The sequence below is a fragment of the Dipteris shenzhenensis genome, chromosome 13 (assembly GCF_047967505.1).
Source record: "Dipteris shenzhenensis isolate YYH24624 ecotype China chromosome 13, Dip_SZ_1.0, whole genome shotgun sequence".
Classification (NCBI taxonomy): Eukaryota; Viridiplantae; Streptophyta; class Polypodiopsida; order Gleicheniales; family Dipteridaceae; genus Dipteris; species Dipteris shenzhenensis.
In genome coordinates, this window is record NC_141608.1 from 43,618,840 (window position 1) to 43,646,071 (window position 27,232).

Sequence of the window (27,232 nt, forward strand, 5' to 3'; positions counted from 1 at the left end):
CGAGGGTGGGCGCACCCACAACACAGGGTCTCACTCAACCGAACCTAGCCTCACACTGGGCGCGCACACCCACAAACAAGGCCCTCACTCACTAAGGTGACATTAGGAGATGTTGACCTCCAAGAACCCCTCTCAGCGCTTGGATGGAACACAAACGCCAGGGAGCTGGGTGTGCCGCTGGAACAATTGGAGGAATCGATCGTGCCACCGGAACGACTGGAGGAATCTGTCGTGTGATACTCCATCCCTGAAGATTGGCACAAGTATTGTCGAAGAAGCCCCCTCTGGACATGAACCGCTTTAGCAAACTGGAATTTCATGCTTTCTTTGCGACAATTCTCCTTCCCTTGGTGCCCTCTGTTGCTGGCATGCTTTTGGGACCTGGACGCCTTCATTCTAGGCCACTTTTGAAGCTATTTTCGACTTTCCTGGCGACAGAAGTTCTTCTTTTCTGCATCTAAAGTCATATTCATGGGCGCCTCTCTTCTTGCTCCTGCCTGGTGCAAGGCACATTGAAAATGGAGCTGTTTGTGGGCTGTAAACTCTGTTCTGGTGGACGCATTCTTGGCTGATCTGCTACAGCTTGCTGGACGCACTCCTCTGATCTTTTCTGGTGCTGGAAGACACTCCTAGGCAGCTCCCTCCTACCAGAGTCTACTGTTCGCTTATCATCCTACTTCTGGAGCTGTTTCGGGCTGAAACAGGCTCTTTCTGTTGGCTGAATTCTCATCTTCCTTATACACTCTTTGCTACAGCCATTCCTACTGAGTTCCTACTAGGTTGGATGCCCTGCCATTGGCCCGGGAGAGGATTGGGGCACTGGTTGTGATACTCTCTTCTTGGAGGTGCAGTGGTTGGCCTTGGGCTCGGTAATGGCTTGGAAATGGGTAATGCATTGCTTGGCATGTTGTCAGACTGGTCTACTTGTGATTATGCATGTTTGCTGAAAGGAACCAAGGTAATAGCACTGGGAGTTGGTCACTAGCACAGCCACGGGTAGGCGTTGTACTGGGTTGCACCTGCGGGTGAGCTCATGAAGGGAGTCCCTTTGTATCTTTGAGCTAACCAGTTTAAATAAATACCGCAAGGGGCGCCAAGTGTTGGGGCCAACAGGTGTCACTCTCTATGTTTCTGAGTAGGGGCATTCTAGCCTCCCTTGTCTTGAATGGTTTCATGATGCTGTGTAGTGAAGTTCTATGCTTTGAGTTTGGTTTGTGAACAAAGGCAATCAATTAAGTTGGCTATATTTTCATCTTTGTGAGATAGTAGAGACAGATACACTGCCCTTAGTGATCTAAGGCCGGTTACAGTGGTTCCGTTACCGGGACCCTCATCAAATCATCAAAATCAGCAAAGGCTTGGATAGAGAAATCCTTTGCTGATTTTGGTACAGCCATCCATTGCTTTTGGATATGGATAATATCAGGCTTGGTTATGATGCAGACTCAGAGTCTGACCCAGAGCCACAGATAAGGGGAGCACACCCCGGAATAAGAGTGCAAAATGCAGCCCATGAAGGGCAGAATGTTCAAGTTGATGCATTGGGGCAGCCAGCTCCACAAATGCAAAATCCTGTGTGTACAGTTGCATTGGGTGTTGACCCAAGTGTGTAGGCAAATGCTATGGCAGTAATGCAAACACAGATGGCTTCTATGTTGCAAGTTTTGACTCAACAAACTTAGAGCTTTGCTGAGATTGTGCATAATCCAGCTTTGATGCCAAGGGCAGAGGCACAACCCATTCAGGGTCCACAGATGCATGTGGGACAGCCACTACCAGAGCCACCGACACCAGTGATACAGCCACTATCAGAGCCACCTACACCAGTGGTACAGCCACTTGCAGTGCCACAGAGGCAAGGACCAAATGGGAATGAGCATGGTAGCAATGCTCAGAATGTGCAGCAAGGGCAGCAAGCCCAACCACAGTATGTGGTTCAGCCTACACACTTTAGAGGAGGATCCATTTTTCAGGCCATGACCTCACAGCCAGCCCCAAATTCTTTGTATGCTAATGTGGGGATATAGCCTGGATTGCAGGGAGGCAGCCCTATGATGTCACACACTCAGCCAGTACCACCTGTGCTTGCAAACCCAACTGTGGGGGGTGTTCTTCAAGCTCCTGAAGGACCCCAAGGACAGCAGCCACTTTATTTGCAGCCCCCTGGCTATGATCAGCTGGAGCCCAGGCTCAAGATGAAGGATTACAAGGAAGGGGGGGCAGCAGTGTTGAGACCTTTAATGGTCATGCAGATAGCATGAAGGCTCAAACTTTCTTGCAGCAATTTGATATGGCTTTTGCTGGAGGGTGCTTCAGAGAGTCTTCGAAAATCAGGAAGGCAGCCACATTCCTTGAGGGAAATGCCATGCAATGGTGGTCTAACCTTCTCCTCCAGGGCCAAACACCTGCTACTTGGGTTGAATTCAAAAAGGCATTCTTAGCCGCATGGCTCACCACTACTTTTAAGTGGATGTCATGACTCAGTGGCAGAACTTGAATGCTAGGGAATGCAGGAATCTTGAGGATTACAACAAGAAGTTTTGGGATGCGCTTCTACCTGTGAGCTCTTACAGAACCGTCCCCATATCAGAGCAAGCTGAAAAGTATTGTTGTGGTCTTCCCAAAGAGTTGAGGGACTATTGCACCAAGACACATATTTCCAGCATGTCACAATTGATAGAGAATGCCAACACAGCTTACTCACTCATACAGAGCAAAGTCTCAGGTTTCAAGAGCAACTTCAAGGAGGAGCCAAAGAAACCACAGCAAGCTGGAAAAGTCCCCCTTAAATCAAAGTTTGTGGCAGGACAAAGGAGAAAACAGCAGCCCTCTTCTCTCACTCCTGAGGAGAGGAACAAGTTGTTTATTGAAGGGAGGTGTTTCCTCTAAAAAGAGACGGTTCATAGGGCAGCAGATTGTCCTAACAAGAAGAGGAAAGAACCTGCAGCAACTCGGGCTGACACTAATCAAGGCAATAGAGAGGACACCAGAGGCAAGAAGCCCAAGCCAAGTGCTGGCCATATACCTGACATTATTGGGGGTGAGCATGATGAGAAGAAGACAGAGATGTGCAGAGCATGGGGCAAGCTATGGGATCAGCATTGTCTGTACTTCTTTGATTCAGGGGCCAAAGCAAATTTCATTACTCATGAACTTGCAGCTCAGTTGGGTCTTCGACTAGAGGAGATTGGTCCTCTTTGTGAGGCCAACATGGCTGATCCGGAGCTTAGTACCCCTGTCACTCCTATCATAGGGAAGCTATGGATTCACATTCAGGGATATGTGGACTATGAGGATTTCTATGTGATGCCTTTACCTGAGTGTGATGTTTTGCTGGGGATGCCTTGGATGTACCGTGTGCATGCTATCATAGATACACATGACAAGAAGCTTACTTTGACTTATAGGGGTAAAACCCAAGTCATTGATGTAAACTCGAAGGGAGAATCAATCCCAGTTGTATCCGCTTCGGCGATTTCCTCTATAATGAAAAAGCATCTTTCTGCGTATTTGATTTGACAAAAAAGAACCTGATGAGGATAACTCTGATTTTTCCAAGCTGGAAAAACAGCAAACTGAGTTTTTATTTCAGTTTCAAGATTTTTTTTCAAATGAACTTCCAGAGGAGTTACCTCCTGAGAGGCCAGAAGATCATACTATTGATATCATTCCTAGCAGTTCTCCACCTAACTGACCACCATACAGGGTGAGTGCGGCACAGCAGCAGGAGATCATGTGTCAGGTCAATGAATTGCTACAAAAGGGGCTGAATCAGCCAAGCTCTTCTCCATACTGTTCTCCTGTCCTACTTGTGCAGAAGAAGGATGGATCTTGGAGAATGTGTACTGACTACAGGGCTTTGAATAAGATCTCTATCAAGAATCGATTTCCTATTCCACGCATTGATGATATTTTGGATCGATTAGAGGGATCAGCCATCTTCAGTCGCATTGACTTGAAGAGTGGTTACCATCAGATACGAATCAGGCCCGAAGATGTACATAAGACTGCCTTCAAGACCACTTTTGGGCTTTATGAGTTTCTTGTTATGCCATTTGGTTTGACCAATGCTCCTGCTACCTTCAATCGTATGATGGATTGCATTTTCAGAGAGCACAGGAAGTTTGTGGGTACATTCTTTGATAACATTATTATGCACTTGAAAGATGAAGAGGAGCATAGGCAACACTTGGCAGTTGTATTTGCAAAACTCAAGAAACACAGTTTACTGGTTAACACCAAGAGGACTGAGTTCTTCATGCCAGAGATACATTTCTTGGGACACATCATCTCACGAGATGGAGTGAGGATGGACCCTGCCAAGATAGAGGCAATCAAGAAATGCTCCATTGAAGAACCTACATGAAGTTTGTAGTTTTCTTGGCTTGTGTTCAATGTGATGCAAGCAGCAATAGTGTTGGAGGAGTACTCATGCAGGAAGGTAGAGTGGTTGCATATGAGAGCAGGCTGCTCCGAGATGCTGAACACAACATGAATGTATATGAGCAAGAGTTGGTAGCTGTAATTCATGCTCTTACTGTGTGGAAGCACTATCTTTTAGGTGCTGATTTTTATGTGCAAACTGATCATCAATCGCTGCGATACTTACTCACTCAAAGAAAGTTATCAAAAAAGCACATGAGATGGGCAAACTTCCTTTCCATTTTTCATTTTCAGATTGTACATGTGGCTGGAAAGAAAAATGTAGTGGCTGATGCACTTTCCAGAAGGCCACGTACGGAAGCTATGTCCAAGAAACCATAGGTATCTGCAGTTACCATTGATTATCACAATGAGCTACATGCCATGAAGAAGTAGTATGCTACAAATGATGCATTTGCACATATTTATGATCAGCTTATGGAGGGCAATAGGCATGATCGTTACACACTTAAGGAGGGATTTATGATGATGCATGGAAAGCTGTGTGTAACGCAGCCATTGAGGCATAAGGTGCTCACTGAAAGTCATGCCCCACCGTATGCAGGGCATAGGGGTATTGCAATAGGCTACAGTCAAAGCAGTGGAGCACTACTTTTATTGGCCTTCACTACGGAAGGATGTTGAGGCTTATGTCAGGACATGCATCACTTGTCAAAAGGTGAAGTATTACAGGCAGAAACAGCCCAGTTTACTTCAACCTTTGCCTATACCAGATTGACCATGGCTGAGTATCGCCATGGATTTTGTTTTTGATCTCCCTCGCACTCCTTCTGGTCATGATGGCATTTGGACCATAATTTGCAGATTCAGCAAGATGGCTCATTTCATTCCAGTAAGGAAGAAGATTACTTCAGAGCAGATGGCAAAGGAGTTCTTAAAATCTGTTTTCAAGTATCATAGGATGCCTGAGTCTATCGTGAGCAATAGAGATCCACGGATGACCAGCATGTTCTGGAGAGGTTTGTTTGAAGACATGGGAACCTCACTGCTGTTTTCATCTTCTTATCATCCACAATCTGATGGTCAATCACAAGAGGCAAATTCTACAGCTTTGGATTTGCTTCGATGCTATGTGTTTGAGCACAAAACAAAGTGGGAACAGTACTTGCCACTGATTGAGTATGCATACAACAATACAGTGCACTCTTCCACGGGTAAGGCATCGTTTGAAATAGTGGAAGGAGCGAGGAAGGTTCCTCCTATCTTGCATACAAAGGAGAAAATTTTTGTGGCAGATGAGTATGTGGAGGATCTGCCAGCAGCCTATGAAAAGGTTAAGTAATCCCTCCAACGCAACCAAGATAAACAAAAAAGAGCTGCAGATAAGCATTGCATGGACTTGGTTTTTCACTAAAGGTGATTGGGTGTTGCTGCGTTTTCTTAAAGCACGCCTCAAGAGCAAGAAAGGGAAGGTAAAGCTGTACACTAAGCTGAATATGAGGTACTACGGCCCCTTTCAAGTTCTTGAGAAGATCAATGAGGTAGCTTACAGGCTGAAGCTACCTGAGCAGTGGACCATCCACAATGCTTTCCATGTTAGCTTGTTGAAGCCTTTTCATGGAGAAGTGCCACAAGATATGCCGGTCGAAGAGCAACCTGAAGTTGATGAGCAAGATGAGGTCTTGATTCCTGAGTAGATTGTGGCACACAAGGAACGGAAAGTTAATGGTAGAGTTGCCAGACACTATCGTGTGAAGTGCAAGAACTATCCTACGAACGATGCAATCTAGATGGAAGGGAGTGAATTGGCAGATTCACCTCAAATTTTACAGCTCTATCTGGAGGCATTTGGTCTCGAGCCTACTGCGGTAGTCTCTCATGCCAGTTCAGCAGAGCATATGTCTGGAGCATTACTGGATGCTCCGGTAGCACCTCCGCACCCACAATGCAAGTAGGCTCACAGGATATCTAGAGGTCGCTTGGTGACACTACGGTTTCACCCGCCGAGGCACTAATGTTGACAGTGTCTCTGCCATGAGACTTCTATGATGAGTGATCATGACACTCCAGTTGGTTGATACACTGACATACGAATGGATCTGCAGTCCTGTTCTATGTACATTGTATTTTTGGTACTTCATGTGATGTTGTACTATTGATTATGGGCTGTTTTATGCCTATTGTCACACCCTTTTCTATTACCTCTAATTTTGGGACAGCAAACAAGATAGTTTGTTGTTTCAAGAGGGGGGTATGTCACGAGGACATGGTGGTCATGGTGAAGTGTCTAAATTAACTGTCACTGAATTTACCAGGCTAGGGGCCTTAGTTAATGCCCAAAAGGTACCTATGATTTTATGTGCAACAAGTGCAACTCCTGGTGCTATTAGAATGGTTTCATTTTCTAAGGTCATTGGTTTGGTTCAGTGGGGTCATCCTTTAAAAACTGACCCCCTAGAGATCCTTCAAATAGGGTCATTGGTTCCTTTGCACTAGGGTCATGGTGTGCCATCTGACCCCCTAGGGGCATTAAAAATCCCACGCCTCATTTTGCTTAGGTCTCTGCTGGTGGCCTATCTGCTTGCCTTGTGTCACCTCTAGAAGTCCCTGGAATGCCCTGGAGCCCTTCCTTTCCCTTCCTTGCTGATTTGAGACTTCTCCCCTGCCAGAGCAGCCTCATTCTCTTCATGGCGGATTTTTACAGCCCTCCCTTTGCTTGCTGAACTGGAATTTCATGCTTTCTTTGGGACAGTTCTCCTTTCCTTGGTGCCCTCTGTTGCTGGCATGCTTTTGGGACTTGGACGCCTTCATTCAGGGCCACTTTTGAAGCTGTTTTTGACTTTCTTCACGACAGAAGTTCTTCTTTTCTGCATCTGAAGTCATATTCATGGGCGCCTCTCTTCCTGCTCCTGCCTGGTGCAAGGCGCACTGAAAACGGAGCTGTTTGTGGGCTGTAAACTCTGTTCTGGTGGACGCATTATTGGCTGATCTGCTACAGCTTGCTGGACGCACTCTTCTCTGATCTTTTCTGGTGCTGGAAGACACTCCTAGGCAGCTCCCTCCTACCACAGTCTGCTATTCGCTTCTCATCCTACTTCTGGAGCTGTTTCGGGCTGAAACAGGCTCTTTCTGTTGGCTGAATTCTCATCTTCCTTCTACACTCTTTGCTACAGCCATTCCTACTGAGTTCCTACTAGGTTGGATGCCCTGCTGTTGGCTCGGGAGAGGATTGGGACACTGGTTGTGATACTCTTTTCCTAGGGGTGCAGTGGTTGGCCTTGGGCTCGGTAATGGCTTGGAAATGGATAATGCATTGCTTGGCATGTTGTCAGACTGGTCTACTTGTGATTATGCATGTCTACTAAAAGGAACCAAGGTAATAGCACTAGGAGTTGGTCACTAGCACAGCCACGGGTTGGCGTTGTACTGGGTTGCACCTGCGGGTGAGCTCATGAAGGGAGTCCCTTTGTATCTTTGAGCTAACCAGTTTAAATAAATACCGCAAGCGGCGCCAAGTGTTGGGGCCAACAGGTGTCACTCTCTATGTTTCTGAGTAGGGGCATTCTAGCCTCCCTTGTCTTGAATGGTTCCATGATGCTGTGCAGTGAAGTTCTATGCTTTGAGTTTGGTTTGTGAACAAAGGCAATCAATTAAGTTGGCTGTATTTTCATCTTTGTGAGATAGTAGAGACAGATACACTGCCCTTAATGATCATAGGTACCTTGTGGGCATTAACTAAGGCCCCTAGCCTAGTACCCTAGGCCAAATTCAGTGACAATTAGTTTAGACACTTCACCATCACCACCACGTCCCTGTGACAGGTGTGACGGAAGAAAGGAGAGGAGAAGGCTGGAGAAGATGATGAAGAAGCTCTATGCCTATGTGCCTTCACACTCAACCTAACCTAGCCTCACAATGGGCAGGCATACCCAGAAGCAAGGCCTTCACTCACTAAGGTGACATCAGGAGATGTTGACCTCCAACAGAGATGTCTTCCACGAGGTATTTTGCATCCCATGGCTGTCCATTAAGTTAATTATAAAACAGCATTTTTGTCTTCGGGTTTTGCGAGAGTTTTTGTAGGGTTTTTTGCATCACAATCTCCCATTAGTTCACATGCATCTTCTAGTATATGAGTGGTTATACCCCATGTTTCCATCCGTTTCATTGCCTCCCTGTGCACTCCCATGCTTTTTGTAGCTTCCATCGTCTGAGAGAGAGAGAGAGAGAGAGAGAGAGGGGGGGGGGGGTGTATTTATGTCTTCGGGAGGGCTTGTGGGCCTATGAGACAAGGTACAGTTAATAAAGTAACTCATACAAGCCACTGTGGGCTGAAGCAAAGGGCTCGCTAAGGCCTTTGCTGAGTGCTAAGCTAAGCTTATAATCTCAAATTCTCAAAAACTCAAACATGCAAAGCTTGTGCTCCAAAAACATATCTGGGGGCCATGGGGGCTGTCCAATGAGACCCAAAGATGCGACGTATTTGCATCTGGCAAGCTGTCTCTCACTGTGATCTGTATATCTAGTGGGACATATCAAGAGTGACACCTCGACTCGGGCGGTCTCCTTTGAGTGGAGTAGTGATGGGCTGGACCTTTATCGTGTGTGCTCTGGTCATCCTCTGTGTCGCTGGCTCCAATGCTCACGCTGTCTCTTCCCGCTGATCAATGCTGCCCTCGTGTCAGCTACCTCCTCCTCATCTACCCCAATGTGTCGTGGGGCTAACTCGATGGCATAGAAGTCAATGACATGTTGTTGCGCTCGATCTGTCTCCTGTGGTTTTGTCACCTCCTGCTGTCTCATCTACTGCACGCCATATCTCCATCAAAAAGAGGCCAACGTAGACCTGGTCATGGAAGTGGATCAACCAGGAGAGTGGCCCAAATCCGTGCCCCTCCTTTAAAAAACAGTGGTACTATCCTTGGAATCATTTGCATATGCTTGAGCAACAAAGTGACATCCTGAGGGTAATTGTAAACCATGTGGTGCATTTTCATGAATATGATAATCCAAATATTTTAAAAAAGTGTGCATATCAACGGCATATGATAAATGGCTGAAAGGGCATCCTTGCCATATTGATTTACCCAAAGTCCCCCATTCTGGTGTAAGTTTTGTACCTAAGATGTAGGATGCGTTGTCATCACGATATAGCCAATAGACGACATTTCTCATTTGAGCTCCCAAACCCATTCTAGGGCCATGGTATGAGAAAGGAAGTCGAATCAAAGGCTTTGGCAACATCCACTTGTAATAAGAGTACATCTTGATGGGTATATTTTGCATACTTAATGCCGATATAAGCATTTGCAATATTATTAGTAATGTGATGCCTTGGAGCAAATTTTATAGTAGGCGGGGCAAGACTAGGAAGTGCTCCTCTGTCTCCACCTTTGCCAATGCGCATAGCTTGCAATCTGTTGCTCTCTAGGTGTGCCTGTGGCTCTCCGTGCTTCAATCCTTAGCTGATGGGACAAGACTTGCATCTGTTCAATGGCAATCCTCAGTGCGTGTCTGTCCTCCAGATATTGGGGCCTGGTAATCACTCCATTCTATGATACTCTCATGAAGTGATCGTTGGAGAAACGGGATCTTAGTAGGGAACTCCTGGTTCCGCCCCAAGTCCGTGATGTATAGAGTTGGAGTAGATCCAACCGTATGATACGGTTGATCTCATCTCGTGGGATCTAGCATCCAAGCTATACTGAAAGGGGGTGAGGCGATCCATTTGAATACCCTGACTGTCAAACCATTTGGATATGTGTGTGTAAGCTGTGCTATCCCCACTCTCTGCTAGTCATTTGGATGGCTCTAATGCCAACCTTGGTAGCCTCCAACTAGGCAAGGCCCATACCCTGTGAAGATATGTCACCGTGTGGAAGATGACATGAATCAAGTGGTGTCATAGCAAACTCTACCTGTATATGAGAGAGAGAGAGAGAGAGAGAGAGAGAGAGAGAGAGATGTATTTACATCTTCTGGAGGCCTAGTGGGCCTATGAGACAAAGTACAATCAAAGTAACCCATACAAGCCATTGTGGGCTGAAACAAAGGGCTTGTTAAGGCCCTTTACAGAGTACTATGCAGTAAGCTAAAACAATAATAATAAAAATTCAGTACTCATACTCAAGATCGAAGTACATAGCCCGGTGCAAGGGTGGCTCTCCTATGAGCTATGAAGATATCTCCTATCTGTGTCTGTCGGCTCGTGTCTCTCGACGGTGGGGGCCGTGGTCTCCGTGACCTCTGTATCCGACGGGCCCTATCGATGGTGACCCCTCTGGTTGGACGATCTCCCCTGTGTATATCGTCGCTCCATCAAATAGAGACTGATGTAGGCCTGGTCCTAGAAATGGATTAGCCGAGAGAGAGGCCAAAACCCGTGTCCCTCTTGAAATAAGCAGTTGTATTGTCCTCGGATCTCATAGTATACAAGGCAAGTAGATAGGAAGTGTTCCTCTGTCTCCACCTCCTCCATGGTGCATAGTCTATGGATCTGCTGCTCTATGGGTGTGTGTGGATGACAATCGTCAAGGCTTGTGAGACTCGTTTAATATCTAAGTACTGGAGTCTAATAATCACTCCATCCACTGGTACTTTGAGGAAATGGTCGTGGTAGAATCGCATCTTGGTGGGGAACTCCTGGTCCTCCCCCCAACTCCGCAATGTGTGGAGCTGGTCCAGCCGTATGATACAGTTGATCTGATCTAGTGGAATCAGGTGATCTTTCTAGAGTTTATATACCTCTAACATAGTAGAAAGTTATGTCTTTTTCCCAAAAAAATTGTTACCTCTTTTTTCTTCTCTTTCGTTTTCTCTTTTATTTTCCTTGTAAAATTTTGGAATTTAGAACAACAAAAACTTTAAATTTGTACAATTGGCGATATTCTAGTCTTACAAAGGTGTATATACCTCTAACATAGTGGAAAGTTAGGCTAAGCACAAAAGTACTCACCTATGACAAAAAGATCTTCCCTATAACCCATGCATTGACGAGACAGAGGCACTATTTTATATGGTGCCTCACCAAAATTATCATCTAACAAATAGAAAATTTGCTCAATAGATTTTATGTTGACCTACCTTGGACACAAACAAAAAGGGACCTCTACTTTGTATGGGTAGTTGTGGATAGAATCTAAGTTGACCACAAAGACTCATTTTATTATAACCCAAAATTTTGTAAAGACTCCTAAGTTAGCAAGTTATATGGGCTACCAATAATATTGTCAATGACCAAGATAGAAATTTGATAATCACCTTTGAAGGGGTATCTTCCATAGATTGGAAATAAGTTTTTGTTTTGAGTACAATTTAATCATCCATAACTAGACAGACAAACAAAAAGAGAAAAAAATCTTTGAAATATGCTCTAAGCATATGTGCATAAAAGACTAAGGATTGGACAGAGTATCTTCCAATTTTCAGAGTTTGCATATAGAAGTTTTGAACATTAACCTAAAGCACCAATGTCTGAAGGGCTTAAGGAGAAAGAGATAAAACCTGTTAAGGACTCCTTGCAGATATGCATCAAATGCTAAAACATGCCAAAGATAATTTTTAGAGGGCTCAAGATAGAGGTATGATCCACATAAAAGAAATATCCAGTTAAGTGAAGATTAAAAGTCTAGTTGAATGTCCCTGAGTGTTGTAAAACACTAAAGACTAATGAGTGTTCTAGATTGCTCGATATTGTGGATCAGTCACGTGGAATGGTGAAATTGCTCACAAGGTAGCACTACCAAAAGGATGCATGGTATAAAGAAAGTTCTTGGAGATAAATAAAACAACACTGAAGACTAATGATAGCTGAAGAAGAAATATATATCACCAAAGGAACTCAATACAAGAGAAGGTATCAGAGAGAAGCTTTGGAGGGAGCAAACATCAGTCCTCCAGGGCAGCCAACTGTAGTGGACTTCTGCACTAGCTCCACAAGTTGAAACTGAACCAGATCTAGGACAGCAAACTGATGCAAGGTTTGCTGCAGATCTGGAGCAAAAAGAACAGTAGATGGAGAAGAAGTTGTGGCTGATTTGGAGCAGAAGTAGGAGCAGAAGTTGGGGCAGATCTGGAGGAGAAGTTGGGGCAGATCTGGAGGAGAAGATGGAGCAGCCAGGAGGCAGGAAGGAGAGGCAGAGAGGAGGCAGCTAGGAGGCAGGAAGGAGGCAGGAGCTCAGGGTGTGCAGGGACCTCAGGAGCAAAAGTTGTGAATGAGCACCTAGGCCCCCCCCCTTTAAGTAGGGAAGGGCCAATCGGTCAACCAGCTGGTCGGCCAGCTGGTCGGCCCAGATCTGGCCGACCTGGCCAATCTGGTCGGCCAGATTTTGGCCGACCTGGTCAGTCTGGTCGGCCAGTTTTTGGTCGGCCAGAATTTGGCCAGTTTTGGCCTCCGATTCTGGGCTCTTCTGGTGCCTGTTTTGACGAGGTTTTAACAGAGTATTTTGGCTTTGATTTTCGTCCTGACAGAGATTCACCTGTGGCCTTTTACCTGTATTTTATCTTACCTTTGTGCCAGTTTGGCCTTTGATTATCCTGTCCTCTAGAGTTGGAGATTGCCTGGCTTAACACATGGTAGATCTAGTATACATGTTAGACAATTGAAGGGATCGTTACTTGATATTAACAAATTGGCAGGATAAGAGATTCATTTTGGAACGGCCAGCCCTTTTATGTGAAGGAAACATGGACCCACCGGTCACTGAATAATATTCAGTTAGCAGGTAAAAGGAAATTGCAACTTGGAAAAGCATACACTTTTTATGTCATTCTTTCCTATCCCATCTCTCCAAGAAAATCACTGCTTTGTCCCTGATCTTCTACTGTTAAAAATGAAGAACCTAAGTGTTTCACCCAAAGTACATCTGTATGTTGATAAAATGCATTGTTGATAAGACATGGAATGCCAACCTGGAGAATGGCCCTAATTGCAGCTGCAAAGGCATGATTCACCAACCCATGTTTGAAATGTGAACGTGATTCTGTGAACTGGCTCACAATGAGGTAGTTTTCACAAAGGGGTAGGATCCGTTTTGCCGATTCCTTCAACAAAGATTGCAAATTCAGCATGTCAATTTTATTGAGATCTTACTTAAACAAAGAAAATCAATTCAATTTCTCATTCCCTTTCCCTAAGCACTGCAGACTTTTTAAGTTGCAATCTTAGCCTTTACAAAAGGCACCAAGTATTCATCAACACAAATAAAGAGCTCACTCTTCACTCTATACCTGTAGAGATAAGTCCATGGATGGATCTATTTGAAAGCTAACCAGGGCTTCCTTCAGCTTTCCCCTCTTTACCAAAATGTATTTTCCTTCTATACCCACCATTGTAAACAGCAAGTCATCAATAAGAAGCAGCTCCTGCACCCCAGTCATCTTCAATTCAATTCATCATCTGCAATCTTATGGTCATACTTTCAATTGACACAGATGTAGCGCCTCATTCTAAGTATAATGATATTGCTAGACCTACAAATAAATAAACCTCCAAATCCCTCACTCACTATCTTACAATTACTATTGTCACACCTGAACAGATGGGGAAAAAACGCCAATTGCTCTACCGAGATCGGCAGTACTGCAGGAAAACAACAGATCTCCTGGGTTAAGATAAAAACTAATGCACGCCTAGTTGTTGACAAAAAGTCTTAAAATTAAGCTTGAGTAAAGGACTTTAGATGAACAGATTATCACCTGAAAGTATCTGGTAAACTGCCTTTGCTTCCAGTTCTTTGCTGATTTAATTTGTTATCCTGTACAGATAAACAATTCCTAATCAATAACACTCCAGCCAACAAAACATTTCTCCTCTCTTATAACTTAGTCTCTAATGAAATCTGTCACCTGGTAAAAAAGTTGCCCCGTCAGAAATGGTCTCTCACTATTCCACCTTGGTGTTGCAGGGTATGAGACCCCTTCAATCAGTGACTTTGAATGATTAAGCAATTCTGAACATGACAGGCACATAGCTGGTGGTGAGATCCATTTTCATATACAAATAAAAGGATGAGTTTTAAGAGAAAATATAGAAACATAAACTCAATTAAAATGCATGTGATGGTTTCGACCTTATGAACTATCATGAGATTGAAGCTGCACTCTGTATTGTGTATGAGTTTGGGCATGTTCCTGGAGTAATCTAGATATATGCTTTCACATTCAAAGTCCACTTAGAAAGCTTTGATCCAAAAGATCAACCTGCTAACCATGGACAACATGCTTTAATCTAATTACTTGTGTCAATTGGTGTCCAGAATAGAAGCAGCCAACGCTCAATGCTATTAGATGCAAGTACGCTTGGAGACAACAACAGGTACCAGAACAATACGTAAATTCCAGAATCGAATAAACTAAAAGTAGAAGTCATATAATGGCCAACATAGTGTAGGACTAGGGTACAATTGAAAGTCCTAGGAGTCAGCCTAGTTCAGGACTGAAATTCCTATGAGTCATGCGCTGACTTTGACTAATTGTACTAGGCCTACAAGAAAATAGAGGGTACGCAGAGTGGAAGACTAATAGAGCCCAGGAACACACAGTGGTGTAAGATATGTGGAATCCTAAACTTCTTTCCCTACGTGTACATAGTGTAGATGAATACAGCAAGTAAACGAGCAATGCCAAGGAGAGATGTAGAACCAACAAAACTTATATTTCCATCCACAACGACACAATATAAAAGTGATGCCCAGTGACAGCCTCTTGTAGCAGAGTGCTATCTACATGTGCACACCTATACATAAACAAAACAATGTTTCTCCTACCTCCATGGCACTCTCAAAACACTCAGCCTGCGTGCTCCCTCTGAGCTAAGTTGGGCCTTGTTGTCGTGCCCCACAAACGCACCTTCGGGCTAATCCTCCCGGACAGCCACTGGTAAGGCAGTGCTTGACCTTGATTGCTCGACCTCCTTGCTGCTCTGGAATGCAGCCAATGGTGAGGCCCAGGCTCCCCCATTGATCCGTCCTCCTTGCTGCCCTGAATGTCAGCCTAGGATAGGAAACCTTTAAGCTCTTTATCTCAGCAAACACCCAGCCTCTTTGCAGCCCCTGGTCCTCCTGGAGGATGGCTGTGTTGCTGCTCCAACCTGCTCTTCAAATGGCTCTTGGACTCTTGGACTGGATGATTAGTGAGCCCCCACTGGGCTCCTTTTATAGGGGCTGGTGGCCCCCCCAAAATAACTAACGGGCAGCCTGTTTTGGCCGACCAGCAGCCTCCAACCAACCGACCTGGTTGGCTCCCAACCAGCGTTGTAGGCAGGCTGACCTGCCACGTGTCAGCCTGACACTGGCCCGGGTCTGCCCCACCTCTGTTCAGCCTGTTGCCAGCCATATACCAAGGCTCAAGGCCTCTGCAAAAGAGGCGCCTTCAGATCATTCTGTCATGGCCTGTTGCCAGCCATGCTCCAGCCCTAGAACACCTGGTAAAGCTCCGTACAGCATCTGTTAACAGTCCGTACAGTACCCGCCTGTCTTTTGTGCAGACACTGCAGGGCCTTGAGCTGATTGTGACCTGTTCCAGGTCAGCAAGCCTCCCTCAAACTCCACCTACTGTCCCAGATGGGTGCTTCCCTTGTCCAATGGATCTGCTCCAAACACATGCCACGCAGTTTCCACCGACATCCAGGTAAGCTTCGACATCCAAAGCATCCTTCTCTAATAGAAGAGATGGTAGAAGCATATCGGCTGAAAGGTTGGTATGTCACATTGTATGGAATAGGGTTAGCTGCAGAGACTGTATTATGAAAAGAAATTGATGTGGTTGTCATTGATGACCTCCATGGGATTGAGTACTTTGGTACTTACTTCAGTTGCATGCCCACATTCTATGATAAAGATAAAGGGAGCTCAGATGTGGAATCAAGCAAAAAAGTGCAGCATGACTCAAGTGAGAAAGTCCTAGAAAACGTAGACTCTACTACTGAGGATAGTAGCTCTACATTAGGGAGCTCACATACAGAACTATGCACAAAGAAGAGAATGGATGAGAGATCGCAAAGGACCATTGAGGTTCCATTGGTCATAAGAGAAGGCAGCAAGAAGGACGAAAGACAAATTGTTGTAGTGGAAGGGAAAGGGAAAGGGAAAGCAATGGAAGTCCAAATGCAGAGCATGAAATCTCAAAAAGAGGTTCTTTTAAAGGGAGAAGGAAGTGAACAATTTTGCTAGCATGTATTGTTGGAGGGGGGAAATCTTGGTAGTTGAAAAATTTTCTCTCCACACACTTTTGAATTTTTTTCACCTCCCGCCCTACAGATCTTCTGCACCCTTGTCTTGTTGCCCGAAAAATTACATTCTCCTCCTTCCACCTTGTAACCTTCCCGTGCAAATTTATCTCAACATGACTTAGTTCTTTAGGTTTGACATTATCTTCTTTACTCAAGGAGATCGTTTTCTATTCTCTGCTTGCCTTACAAGTTAGCTGATCTCTACTCTAGTGGTGGTTCACTAATTGTCTCCATGGCGTCAAAGGCAAGATGCATCTTTTCATGGCTTGCAAAAGAGCTAAACAAAGGCTGTGAGATAGGAAAGATGAAAATCTTGATTAAGTCACAAGAAATTGATTATGGGGCGAGGAAAGAAATGGCACATTATAGAAATGGAAATGGAAGGACCTTTTGGAACATTTGCAAAAGGAGAAACAACGAGAAGAAAGAAGACTCGTTGTAGAGCAACATTAGCAAGAAGCGGTTGCAAATGCATGCATATGATCATTGCCATTGGACAAAAGAATACGAGCTGTGGTCTCACATTTGCTAGGAGCATGAGGAAGTAAGATCAGGCCCTTTAGGTGAATATCAGTCTCGAGTCTTTGGAAGCTTTAACCTGCATCCTAAAATTCATAGAATGACAACCCTATCAACACCTCGACAGATTCACACCCAAAAGACACTGTAGAACCACCTTGGCACACAAGTCCACTCCAAATAAATTTCCGAAGTGCTTAGACCAATGCTGTCCTTCACCTTCACAAAGTCATCTAACGCTTCTTCTGACCACATCTCAATGTCAAACATCCTTACTGTTAATCCAGGGTCTGCAAACTTTTCCTCAGTAACACAAGGAGACGCCACCAAAAAAAGCTCTAACAAACCCCCCTCCATGGTATGGCTTTATTACTATGGAAACATCTCAGAGGTGTGTGGAATTTATATCATGGTTGCACATGGCAACCTATAGAAGTGCACGGATGAGAGTATCATGTAACAAATTGAATCAAGAGTAAAGAGTACTCTGGAAACATCTCAAAGATATGTGGAATTTATATCATGGTTGCACATGGCAACCTATAGAAGTGCACGGAAGAGAGTATCATATAACAAATTGAAACAAGAGTAAAGCTTGCCAAAAAGCGTCAAACTTGGGTCGTGGTAGTGCTTTAGTGAAGATATCTATAAAATTGTCTTGCATTGGAACATAAGACAAGTGAATATTTCCTTCTGACGGTCGTTCTCTTACATAATGATAATAAGCCTCAACATGCTTAGTGCATACAGACCTCTTGTCAACGTTCCAATGATGACAATGGTGTTGCGATTTCTGAAAACCTAAACAGCACAATGGTACCATCAAAAATAACTCTATATGCAGATGTAGCAATAGCAGAAACGGATATGAGAGTCTTTTTAATTCTCGAAACATATGAAACATCTTAAAGAGAGACTAGATCACCAGATGTTGAAGTAAGCTCAACCTAGCCAATAACTCTCATGGCCTATGAAGCATTATTGTCACGAGTCATAGTGCCCCCTTAGGTGCAGCATTAAAAGAAAAAAACAATTTTTTGCATGAATTTATGTGCTTGGAAACACCACTTTCAAAGTACCCAGTACTAAATGAATCATGAACTGAAGGATTATACAAGCATACGACAACAAAAGCCCAATCATGATGAAGAATATTTGCTGATTCATCCTTCTCACGTAAAGATGAAGCATTAGTAATTGCAAGGCTAGACTGCTTCTTCTTCTTGTCTGATTCAACGTGCTTCGTGCATTCAAAATGTCATGTCCAGGCTTTCTGCAGAGGTTGCAGCTTTTCTTCTTCCTGTCTGCGCTTTTATTAGCACCATAAGTATTACCAAAGTTATTCTTGGGTTTCCCACATGACTTTGATATCTTTCAACTACCCTTATAATGGGTAGCAAATGCTTCATCACCATTTGTTAGAAGCATTCCGATTTGCACAGCTTTGCTCTTCTTGCAACGACAAAGTGACAACCTCATCAAAGGTATAGGCTTGCCCATGGCCACCAATCTCAAAGTGGTTGCAAACCTTTCATAGGAGTCAGGAAGTCCACCAAGTGTAGTGGACACAAACTTCATCAATGTTGGCCAACTGTTCCTTAAAGTATTTTTGGCATTGGTCAAATATACATCCGACTCCCTGAGGCATCCAATTGCTTTCTAAAGTATGCAACTCTTGCTTCATTGTGGATCTAATATAAAGAGGCCAATTTATCCCAAGCATCCTCGCTGCAACATTTGCCGTGCCATCAAGTCCACTCCATAAAAAATTCCTGACTGGTCTAATGAGCTGAGTGATGCTTTTTTGCAAGATGATGTGAGGAATTATAACTCTTTTTAACTAACAATGCATTACAACATGATCATGTGCATCTCTGCCATCCCATCTACCATGTTCCTGAGTTGGAGGCAGAAGAGCAGTACTGCTGGAAGATGACGAATCAATAGGAGTGCTTTGGCCATTGCACGTAATCCAGTGTTTCATGCGCGTACAAAGCACATTGAGGTACACTATCATTGTGTTTGAGAGTGACTGTCAGCTAGAGATAAACAGTTGTTCTACGTTCCCATGGAGGATAAATTAGCAGATCTCTTCACAAAGGCTCTACCACGACCCACGTTTGAGACTTTTCAGCATGCCTTACACTTGGCACCATTGATTACGTGATGTTGATCTCCCTATACTATCATAGGTTGCTATATCCATCTTGGATGAACGTGTGCAACCATGATATAGTTTGCAATTATACTTGTGATGTATCTAGGATACTTCAGCCATATTGTGTCCACATTGGACAGAAATATATTTTGCTCTTTCGAGCATTGTCTATTTAAGTAATGCACATCTATTGAGCTACACACTAAGGATAAGAAATTTTGGATTTGAATATATCATTCTGTGGGTCCTTGGGCTCAATAACTCTCTCTAGGTTAGCTTCTGTTGTGCGTACTCTCTCTCAATAATCTCCAAATGGGGCTCCTAAGCAAATCACAATTCATCTGAGGAAGTAGGATGCAGTCACCTAGTCCAAACAAGTACCAAATGCCACGATTAGTGCAAAATCACTCCTCTATTAGCGCTCATGGAAACTGAGCATGGAACAAGTACAAACTAAGCTGAACTCGGCTTGCTCTATCCACAAGAACAACTGGTGCAAAACATGCTAGGCGATCATGGAAAAGCTTTTGCAGCCCACGGAAAGTGGGAAGGGCAAAGGCAAGCTTGTCAAAAATGCTAAATACGCTCAATAATTCTCATCTAGCAAGAGGAAATAGTGGCAATTGGGCATTACAGCAATGAATTAGAGAGAAGAAGGCAGATTTACATTGAACACAGCAAGTAAATGCAATCCAATGACCGAGACACCGCCAAACATAGTTTCAAATGTACTCGTATGTTCATAAGCCAAACGTTTGTATCATAGTCATATGGTGTAGGGCAAACATACCTTCACCGAAGGGGGGATCTAAGACCCCACTTTTGGGTCTCTTTTGGTTCTTATCATTGTACACATGCGCCCTTGTTTGCACTTGTGAAAGTTATATAGTACATTGAGATCGTCAGTTTTAACTTTATACCATCTACAATTTAAATCTTGTTATTTAAATGTGTTCTATGTGTTTTTTGCACCTTGGGAGGGCTAGCAAGGGTTTCAGAGTTAGGTTGAATATGTTTCGGAGGATAGTATTTTGGCCTATAATATACCAAACATTACAAATTTATCATACATGCTTCTTCCAAACATTTGGTTTGGACTATGCCTGTAAAACTGAATATCAATCAATAAATATCGAGCACGCAAATATATGTTAGAACGTTTCTTCACAATGGAGATTACTAAGCATTATATGCCTTTGGATGGGCAGCCACCCCTATGTGACGAACAGCCATCTCATGATACAAGATGCACCTCAGGATGGTGATATCTTTTACAATGAATGTGACAGCCATATAATGCCTTTGATGCATACCTGGGACAGTCATTTGAGAGTTGAAGTGATGAATACTCAAAACTTTTGACAAAACTTGCTTCTCAGGAGCAGACTATGCATGAGCATCTCATGGCAGCAAACGAGACTTGTGTACTCTCGAAACACGACAACTTCAATAGCTAGATATGGGTGCAAGCACCGACGTGTCAGGGGGACTGTCTTTAGCCATTAGATCAGTCATGGTTGGAGTTGCGGACGCTACTAAGCTGGATATCAAGGGGAATGGCACAATTCTAGTGTTTGTTTAAATAGAAAATATGTCAGTATGTGGAAAATGTGACATATGTGCGAGATCCTCAATTCAAATCCTCATTAAAGTTCTACCAAAAAATCTCTCTGAGATCTCCTTTACAAGTTGCCTCAAATGACATACCGAACAGAAGCCTCACAAAATCCCCAATAGTTGTTATGTTCTATAAGCCATACATGGTCTACATGCTATATCCCAAAGCTACTAAATGCATGTGCATGGACCCCTGTGTCCATGACTGGGGATAAGGAGAAAGAAGGATTTCGTCTGAAACTCTATGTTTTCCTGAAAATTGGACTCCTCTTGTGGTTCCTCACGAAAGCCTGAGTTCTCCGCTAGTGCATCCCCATATTCTGTGCATTGAGATGCTGCTTCTGATGTTTGTGGAGTGATGTGATGGAGACAATCGAAAAATTCAAGGCTTGTGTTGCTTCTCCCTAAAACCCACAGTCCATACCCACCACATGCAATAGCACGCTGAAATTGGTGACCAGGCAAATAGGATGTTTCTGTTGCCCCAAAAACACCTGGTGTTGAAGTCACTCACAAGGCCCCTTGCCTTCCAAACATGCACTCAAATTTCGGTTATTCTTGGAAACAATGGACCCCGTTATCGGTTTCATTGTTTGGGACTACCCACTGGTGCTTGTGACAGGGAGCAGATTGGCGTCCATTCAACTGGTGGGATGACTTTTGGACATGCCCTCCTTCAGCCACTATCCATGCTTTTCCCGGATGCCAATGTAGCAAGCATGTATCCAGAGTCCTACAGCCATGATTTCAGATGTCCCATCGCTAGTTTTATTCCATAGGATCGCCCTCTGCAATGCTGAAGTACAGTCCACAACATTTAGGTCTCCCTGAATATGAGGGCCCACATAAAGGCTGCAAGCTCGTTCCATCCTTCCTCTATTGTGCCCATCTAGCTGAGTCTAAAGGCCGATTGCTGGAGAGGCTGAAGACAGAGGGAAAAGATGAAAAATAAGGAGGGCACACCATCCTTGTATAGGCCTGCTGACCCGATTGCGAGCAATTACCTCGCAATTAGGCCTGACTTGTTGAGATGAGGCGGAGCTATAATTGCTGACCCTCTTCCAACCTGCTGTGGGTCCTCTACATGGCCCTGAGCTGCTCCAATCTGCCCCTGCAATGTTGGCTATCCCGACCGATGAGGTTGCCACGCCATCCCAAGGTAGTGTGCTTTACGTGCCCAGTCCTTACATGGAGACAGGAGCACAGATCCTATCTCACTGGCGATAACAGACGCCCCAATCGTTGTTATCAGGGACTGTTTTGAAGCAGCCATTCAGCCGGACAATTTTGAGGTTCGGGTTAAAGCAGCATTGCCAGCACACTACTCCACGTTCCAATGTTCTATGCATGAATGCGCCTTTAGTACACGCCTGCTAGCACCAGTGGAGTTCGGGAGTCCATGATCCGCTACTTAATTCTACGACCGCAGTGCCAATGTATGTATACAAAAAAAATCCCAATCGGAATGAGACGGATATTTGAAAAAAAGGCAGGGCGTACTGTCGGGTTTCAAAGATGGCCGGCCGGGGGCGTTCTCATCCAAGGCGAGGTGGTGAAGCTGTCGAGCGACGCCGGTGCTGGGCTCAGGAGAGCCAGAACTGAGATGGGCGTCCATCAAGGCTCCGATGTAGAGCAGAGACGAGGCCTCCAAGCTCAAAAAGCTCAACTGTAGATTGCCACAAGCTTTGCCACAAAGTAACGCAATGTATTTTCTTTTCATAATTTTTGGCAGTGAGGGTTCCTTTTCAAAGTTCAAATTATTTTTGTGGGATCTTCACATTATTTTGTGTTTATTCCATCCACCATGGAAAGAAGACTTCCTTTCAATCTATAGTTGCTTTGCTCCAGAGTAAAGCAGTGCTGGGTGCTAATTCGATTTTTTCATAATATTTCTCTCCATGATTTCTGGCATGCCCTTTCTTAGTAATGGTTCATTTTGAAAGTTTTCTTCTTCTTTTTTTGAGAGCATCAACGGAAATTATATTAATGGAATGAAAGAATCATATAGCAGCGCTGAGCAATTGCAAAGGCAAGCGAAGATCATAATTTTTATGACTGAAAAACTCAAGGTTCCTGAGGATTTCTTCTCTCAACCCTATTTGCAAAACATTAGGATTTCGAACATGCCTAAACACGAAGTCATTCCTAACCAACCAAATCATATGGATAAGGGTTCTATGCCAAGCAATTGCAGTCAAAGATGCTTGGATATTCAAAAAACCATGACTTCAACTAGTCTATTCAAATGTCATAAGTTAAAATTATTTTACGGGATTTTATTTACTCCATCCACTAGGGAAAATTAAAACAGAGGCTTCCTTTACAGTGTTTTTAACTTTAGAGGTTTCCTTTGAGCATTTTTCGCATTTACAGGGCAAGCCTCATGAATGCTATTCATCTTTTTTCCATACCAAATGAAATTATTAATATTCAAATTGGAAGTCAAGCAGCTCTCAATGTTTTAAGCTTTCGCCCGCTTGAGCGCCTACCCATGTTCGATTCCCCTAGTAGTTGGTCGTGTGTGTCAAGGTATGTGTGTGTGTGTGTAGAAGACATTACAACACCCCTTTCCATAGCGAAGAGAAGATAATTTAAAGTAGGAATGAGAAATGTTTAATTACAAATTGTAAAATAAATAGAAATTCCACTATGAATGAAGCAACATCACTAGAGGGTGAACATTTTTTTATGAAAAAAGGAAATGTGAGAAGTCGAGCTTTGATAAGTCGTTGGCAGCATCATTTTTATTGAGGAGGGGAATCTACCTACCTGCCACCATCCAACAAGGAAAACATGGTAAGAACTAGTTTAAAACTTAAATGGAAAGACAGGTGTCATAAACACCCCTCCCTTGTTATCGGTGCCACAATAAGCACGAGAACTTGACAAACAAACTTGCAAAGCTTGATGTAATATATTGAGAGTAGGTTAAATTTTCATACTATGAAATTAAGGGGAGGTTGTGGACTAAATGGAATAAACTTGGAAACATTAAGCTATTATCAAGCAAAAGAATTCTGGAGCGAAACCCCAAACTTTGCTAATGGGATTATAATCATGTAAGCATAAACTTATGTTAAATCTTATAATACAAGAATTAACATTAAAATGGCGTTACAAGAAGCATAGTAAAAAGAAGGTAATAGAGAAAAAATGAATAAGAATAATTAATAACAAAGAGCTAAATAAGGAGGAATGACCGGGGGGTAGGGGCAAGGGAAAGAGTAATAAAGGGAGGGAGAGGGAGAATTATTGAGAAAATAAAGATTTAGCTTAAGGGGGAAAGGCTAGAGAATGAGGGACATGAAAATAAAAGGGGAGAAATAAAGTAAGAGGTTTAGAGAGGGGGGAAATGAAAGAGAAGAGGGGTTAGATAAACGAGAAAAGAAGGGGGGACTTTGGTGGATATGAAAGGAAAGAGGAACGTGTTTTTTACTCCAAGTAAGTCAAATAATGGCATGTAAGTTATGAAATGAGAGATGAGAGAAAAGGCAAACCTGCAAATGTAAAGTTATAGAGACAAAACGTGTGGGGGCGCGCATTGGACTCAGAGGTAAGGAGTATTGAGGCAGTGCGACAATCGAGGAAGTAGCATGGCAATCGAGGTCGACAATAATGACCTAGAGGCAGCGGAGAGCAGAGGACTACGTAGTGTGGCCGACGGGACGGGAATGGAATAGAGCAAGCGTGCACAATGAGGAAAGGCATACGGCTCACAAAGACTGTAAAGGGGGTAGCACAAGTCGTTGCAGGGGACAATACGGTCATAAGCACTGTGCTATAACTGAGGGGGTGGCACAGGTGACTGCAGGGGGTTGTGGAGAGAGTAGTAGAGTGAGCACGCAAGAGGGCTAAAAAGCGAGGGGGTTGGAAGTGACTAGGAGGAGATGGTTGGAGGAGAGGTAATTTATAGGCAAGGGAGTCTTTTAAGTCGAGGAAGGGAGAGGCTAGGCATATAGTGAGTTGGGAGAATGGAGAGATAAGGAATAGATAGTCTCCGGGGGGGGGTGGTTTGTTTAGGAGGAGCTAGTGTAGTTGTGAGAGATTAGGTTAGGGGGAATTTTTAAAAGGAGGGAAATTTTAAATAAGAGGGAAAAGATTAGAGCAAAAATTTGTGAAAAAATTGAAAATCTAGGTAGAAGGAGGGCGAAGTAGGGGGAGAGAGTTTAATGAGGAATAAAATAGGGAGATAAAAAAGGGGGGGTAAGGAGAATTTTAAGAGAAAGAAAAAATAGAAATCAAGAATTAAGGAAAATAATGAAAAAATAAATTTAATTTAAAAAGTAGGGAAAAGGGAAAAGAATAGGGAGAGAACGAGGAAAAAGAGTGATAATTAAGCAAAAATGAGAAATAATTAGGGAAAATATGGAAAATTAAGAGGGGTTAAGGAACAAAGGTCATAGGAGAAATTAAAAAAATAAGAAAAAATAGAAAAAAGAAAAATACTTAGAAAAAGGAAAATATAAAGTAAATAAAATTAGAAAAAATATATATATAAATAATAGGGAGAATTAGGAAATAACTAGAGGAGTTTGGAAATTAAGAAAAAAATAACAAAAGAGAAAAAAGAAAGGATAAGGGATAATAGAAACAATTAGGAGAAACGAGTGAAAACTAAAGAGGTGGTAGAGTGGGACAAATTGGGAGGTTTTAGGGGGGGAAATTTTAGGAGAAAGAGAGGGGAGAGAAGGGTAAAGAGAGAGTGAGCAAAAAATTATAGAGAGAGAAAAAGGAGGAAAGGAAGTTTTAAAGGAATTTCAAAGGAATATACAGGGGGCAGAAAAAATAATTAGTGTGGCCAAGAGGAAGAAAGGAAAAGTATGTGTGTGTGTGTGTGTTTGTGTGTGTGAAGATCAAATCAGAACCCCTCAAGAAGGTCAAGAATATATGAACAACACTCTAACATCAAATGGTGGTTGAATCGTAAAAAGAAAATATTTTTAGGGAAAAATAAAATTTCCATGAAAGAACTTTTGCACCAAACTTGAACCAACAATGCAAGCTTGAGTTAGGAACATAGCTTAAACTAGAAGGGAAGATAGGTGTCATAGCATTGTTGGACTTGTTATCGATGTCCAAAATAAAGGATAAGATTACTCTGCAAAAAACATATGGATTGGAAAGATTCCATAATCCATACACACATATTGCCACATGTGAAAATAAATATAAGAATGGCCAATTAGAGAATGGTAAGCATTGATGATGCCAATCGATAAGGTGAGGAACTTCAATGATGTCCTGGAAGGGAAAGGAGTATTCACACAATTTGTACTATTAGAGTCCTTTTTAATTTATCCACCTCTATGTACATATTTCTATACTACCACCACCCTTGAGAATTAGGAGAATGGTCGATAAGAGAATGACCGTAAATAGAAGAGAGTAATAGCTCCATAGGTTTAGGAGAGATAAGCCTGTGGACTATTTTAATGACTAATTAGGTATGAGAGGAAAAAGTCACCGTAGCCATACTACGAGCATAGAGTGAGCCAGTGATATTTATAGATTATTGAGCTGAATGTACTATTGATCATACTCATAAGTACTTTATTGTAACTGCTTTCTAAGCATATGGGCATGCAAAGGTAATGTACAAAGAGCCTTGTAAGCTGTATTTACCCACTTATAATGTGGCTTTTGCTTGAAGAGCATTGCATGGCAGTAGAGAATATCTACTAGCCTGTTCTTACCTACGTATAAAGCATTTGCACGACCGTAGAGAATATCTACATGCCATATAAGATTCCTTAGAACATACTTGTAGCCATAGTCACCAACTTCACAAACGACCCAACCAGAAGCTTAAAGGTCATTAGCAACTAAGCCATAAGCCATAATCAATTCCATAGGCACTAGTAGATGATAGAACCCTATCCTAAGCCTAAGTGAGCTTATGAATCTCTTTGTATATTTAGGCAACCCTATCTCTCACGGTGTCTTGAAGAGCATGTTGGCCATGCATTTTCTTGGCAGTTGGTATGGCGCATGGATAGCTCATAAAAGTAGTAGAACAAGTAGCCCGAATGGTCCTTCTATGTCACCTTGAAGGCCTGTATATGGACCTTCATAGAGAGAGAGAGCGAGAGAGAGAGAGATATCTCTTACATAATATATGTAAACGTTGTAGGTAGAGATTAACAGAATGCCAGCGGCTTATGAATACAATCTAGCAATAGATCTCGACCAGAAAGTGAGTAGAGAGAGGTGTTGTCACACGTGAAAAATTCATGACCCATTCGTTCATTATCAAGGCATTGTTAGGTGGTGATGCCAGCAAAGCTTATAAGCTTGTAGAATAGTTGTGTATTACACCAAAGGGTGAC

The 27,232-nt window shown here is 43.2% G+C and overlaps 1 protein-coding gene across 2 annotated transcripts in view; it reads right to left on the reverse strand.

Annotated features, from left to right (window-relative positions):
- LOC147895441 (Spc97 / Spc98 family of spindle pole body (SBP) component) overlaps positions 1–22,606 on the reverse strand; it is a 78,457-nt gene extending 55,851 nt beyond the window's left edge. For both annotated transcript variants that reach the window (XM_087383497.1, XM_087383498.1), the window contains exons 1-6: positions 22,407–22,606; positions 14,230–14,333; positions 14,080–14,138; positions 13,915–13,963; positions 13,612–13,746; positions 13,294–13,425 (exon numbers count right to left, since the gene is read on the reverse strand). In XM_087383497.1, the coding sequence (XP_087239623.1) occupies positions 13,294–13,425; positions 13,612–13,746; positions 13,915–13,963; positions 14,080–14,138; positions 14,230–14,333; positions 22,407–22,521 (594 nt within the window). In that variant the 5' untranslated portion in view covers positions 22,522–22,606. The remainder of the gene's footprint in view (positions 1–13,293; positions 13,426–13,611; positions 13,747–13,914; positions 13,964–14,079; positions 14,139–14,229; positions 14,334–22,406) is intronic.
- Positions 22,607–27,232: the final 4,626 nt, after the last annotated feature.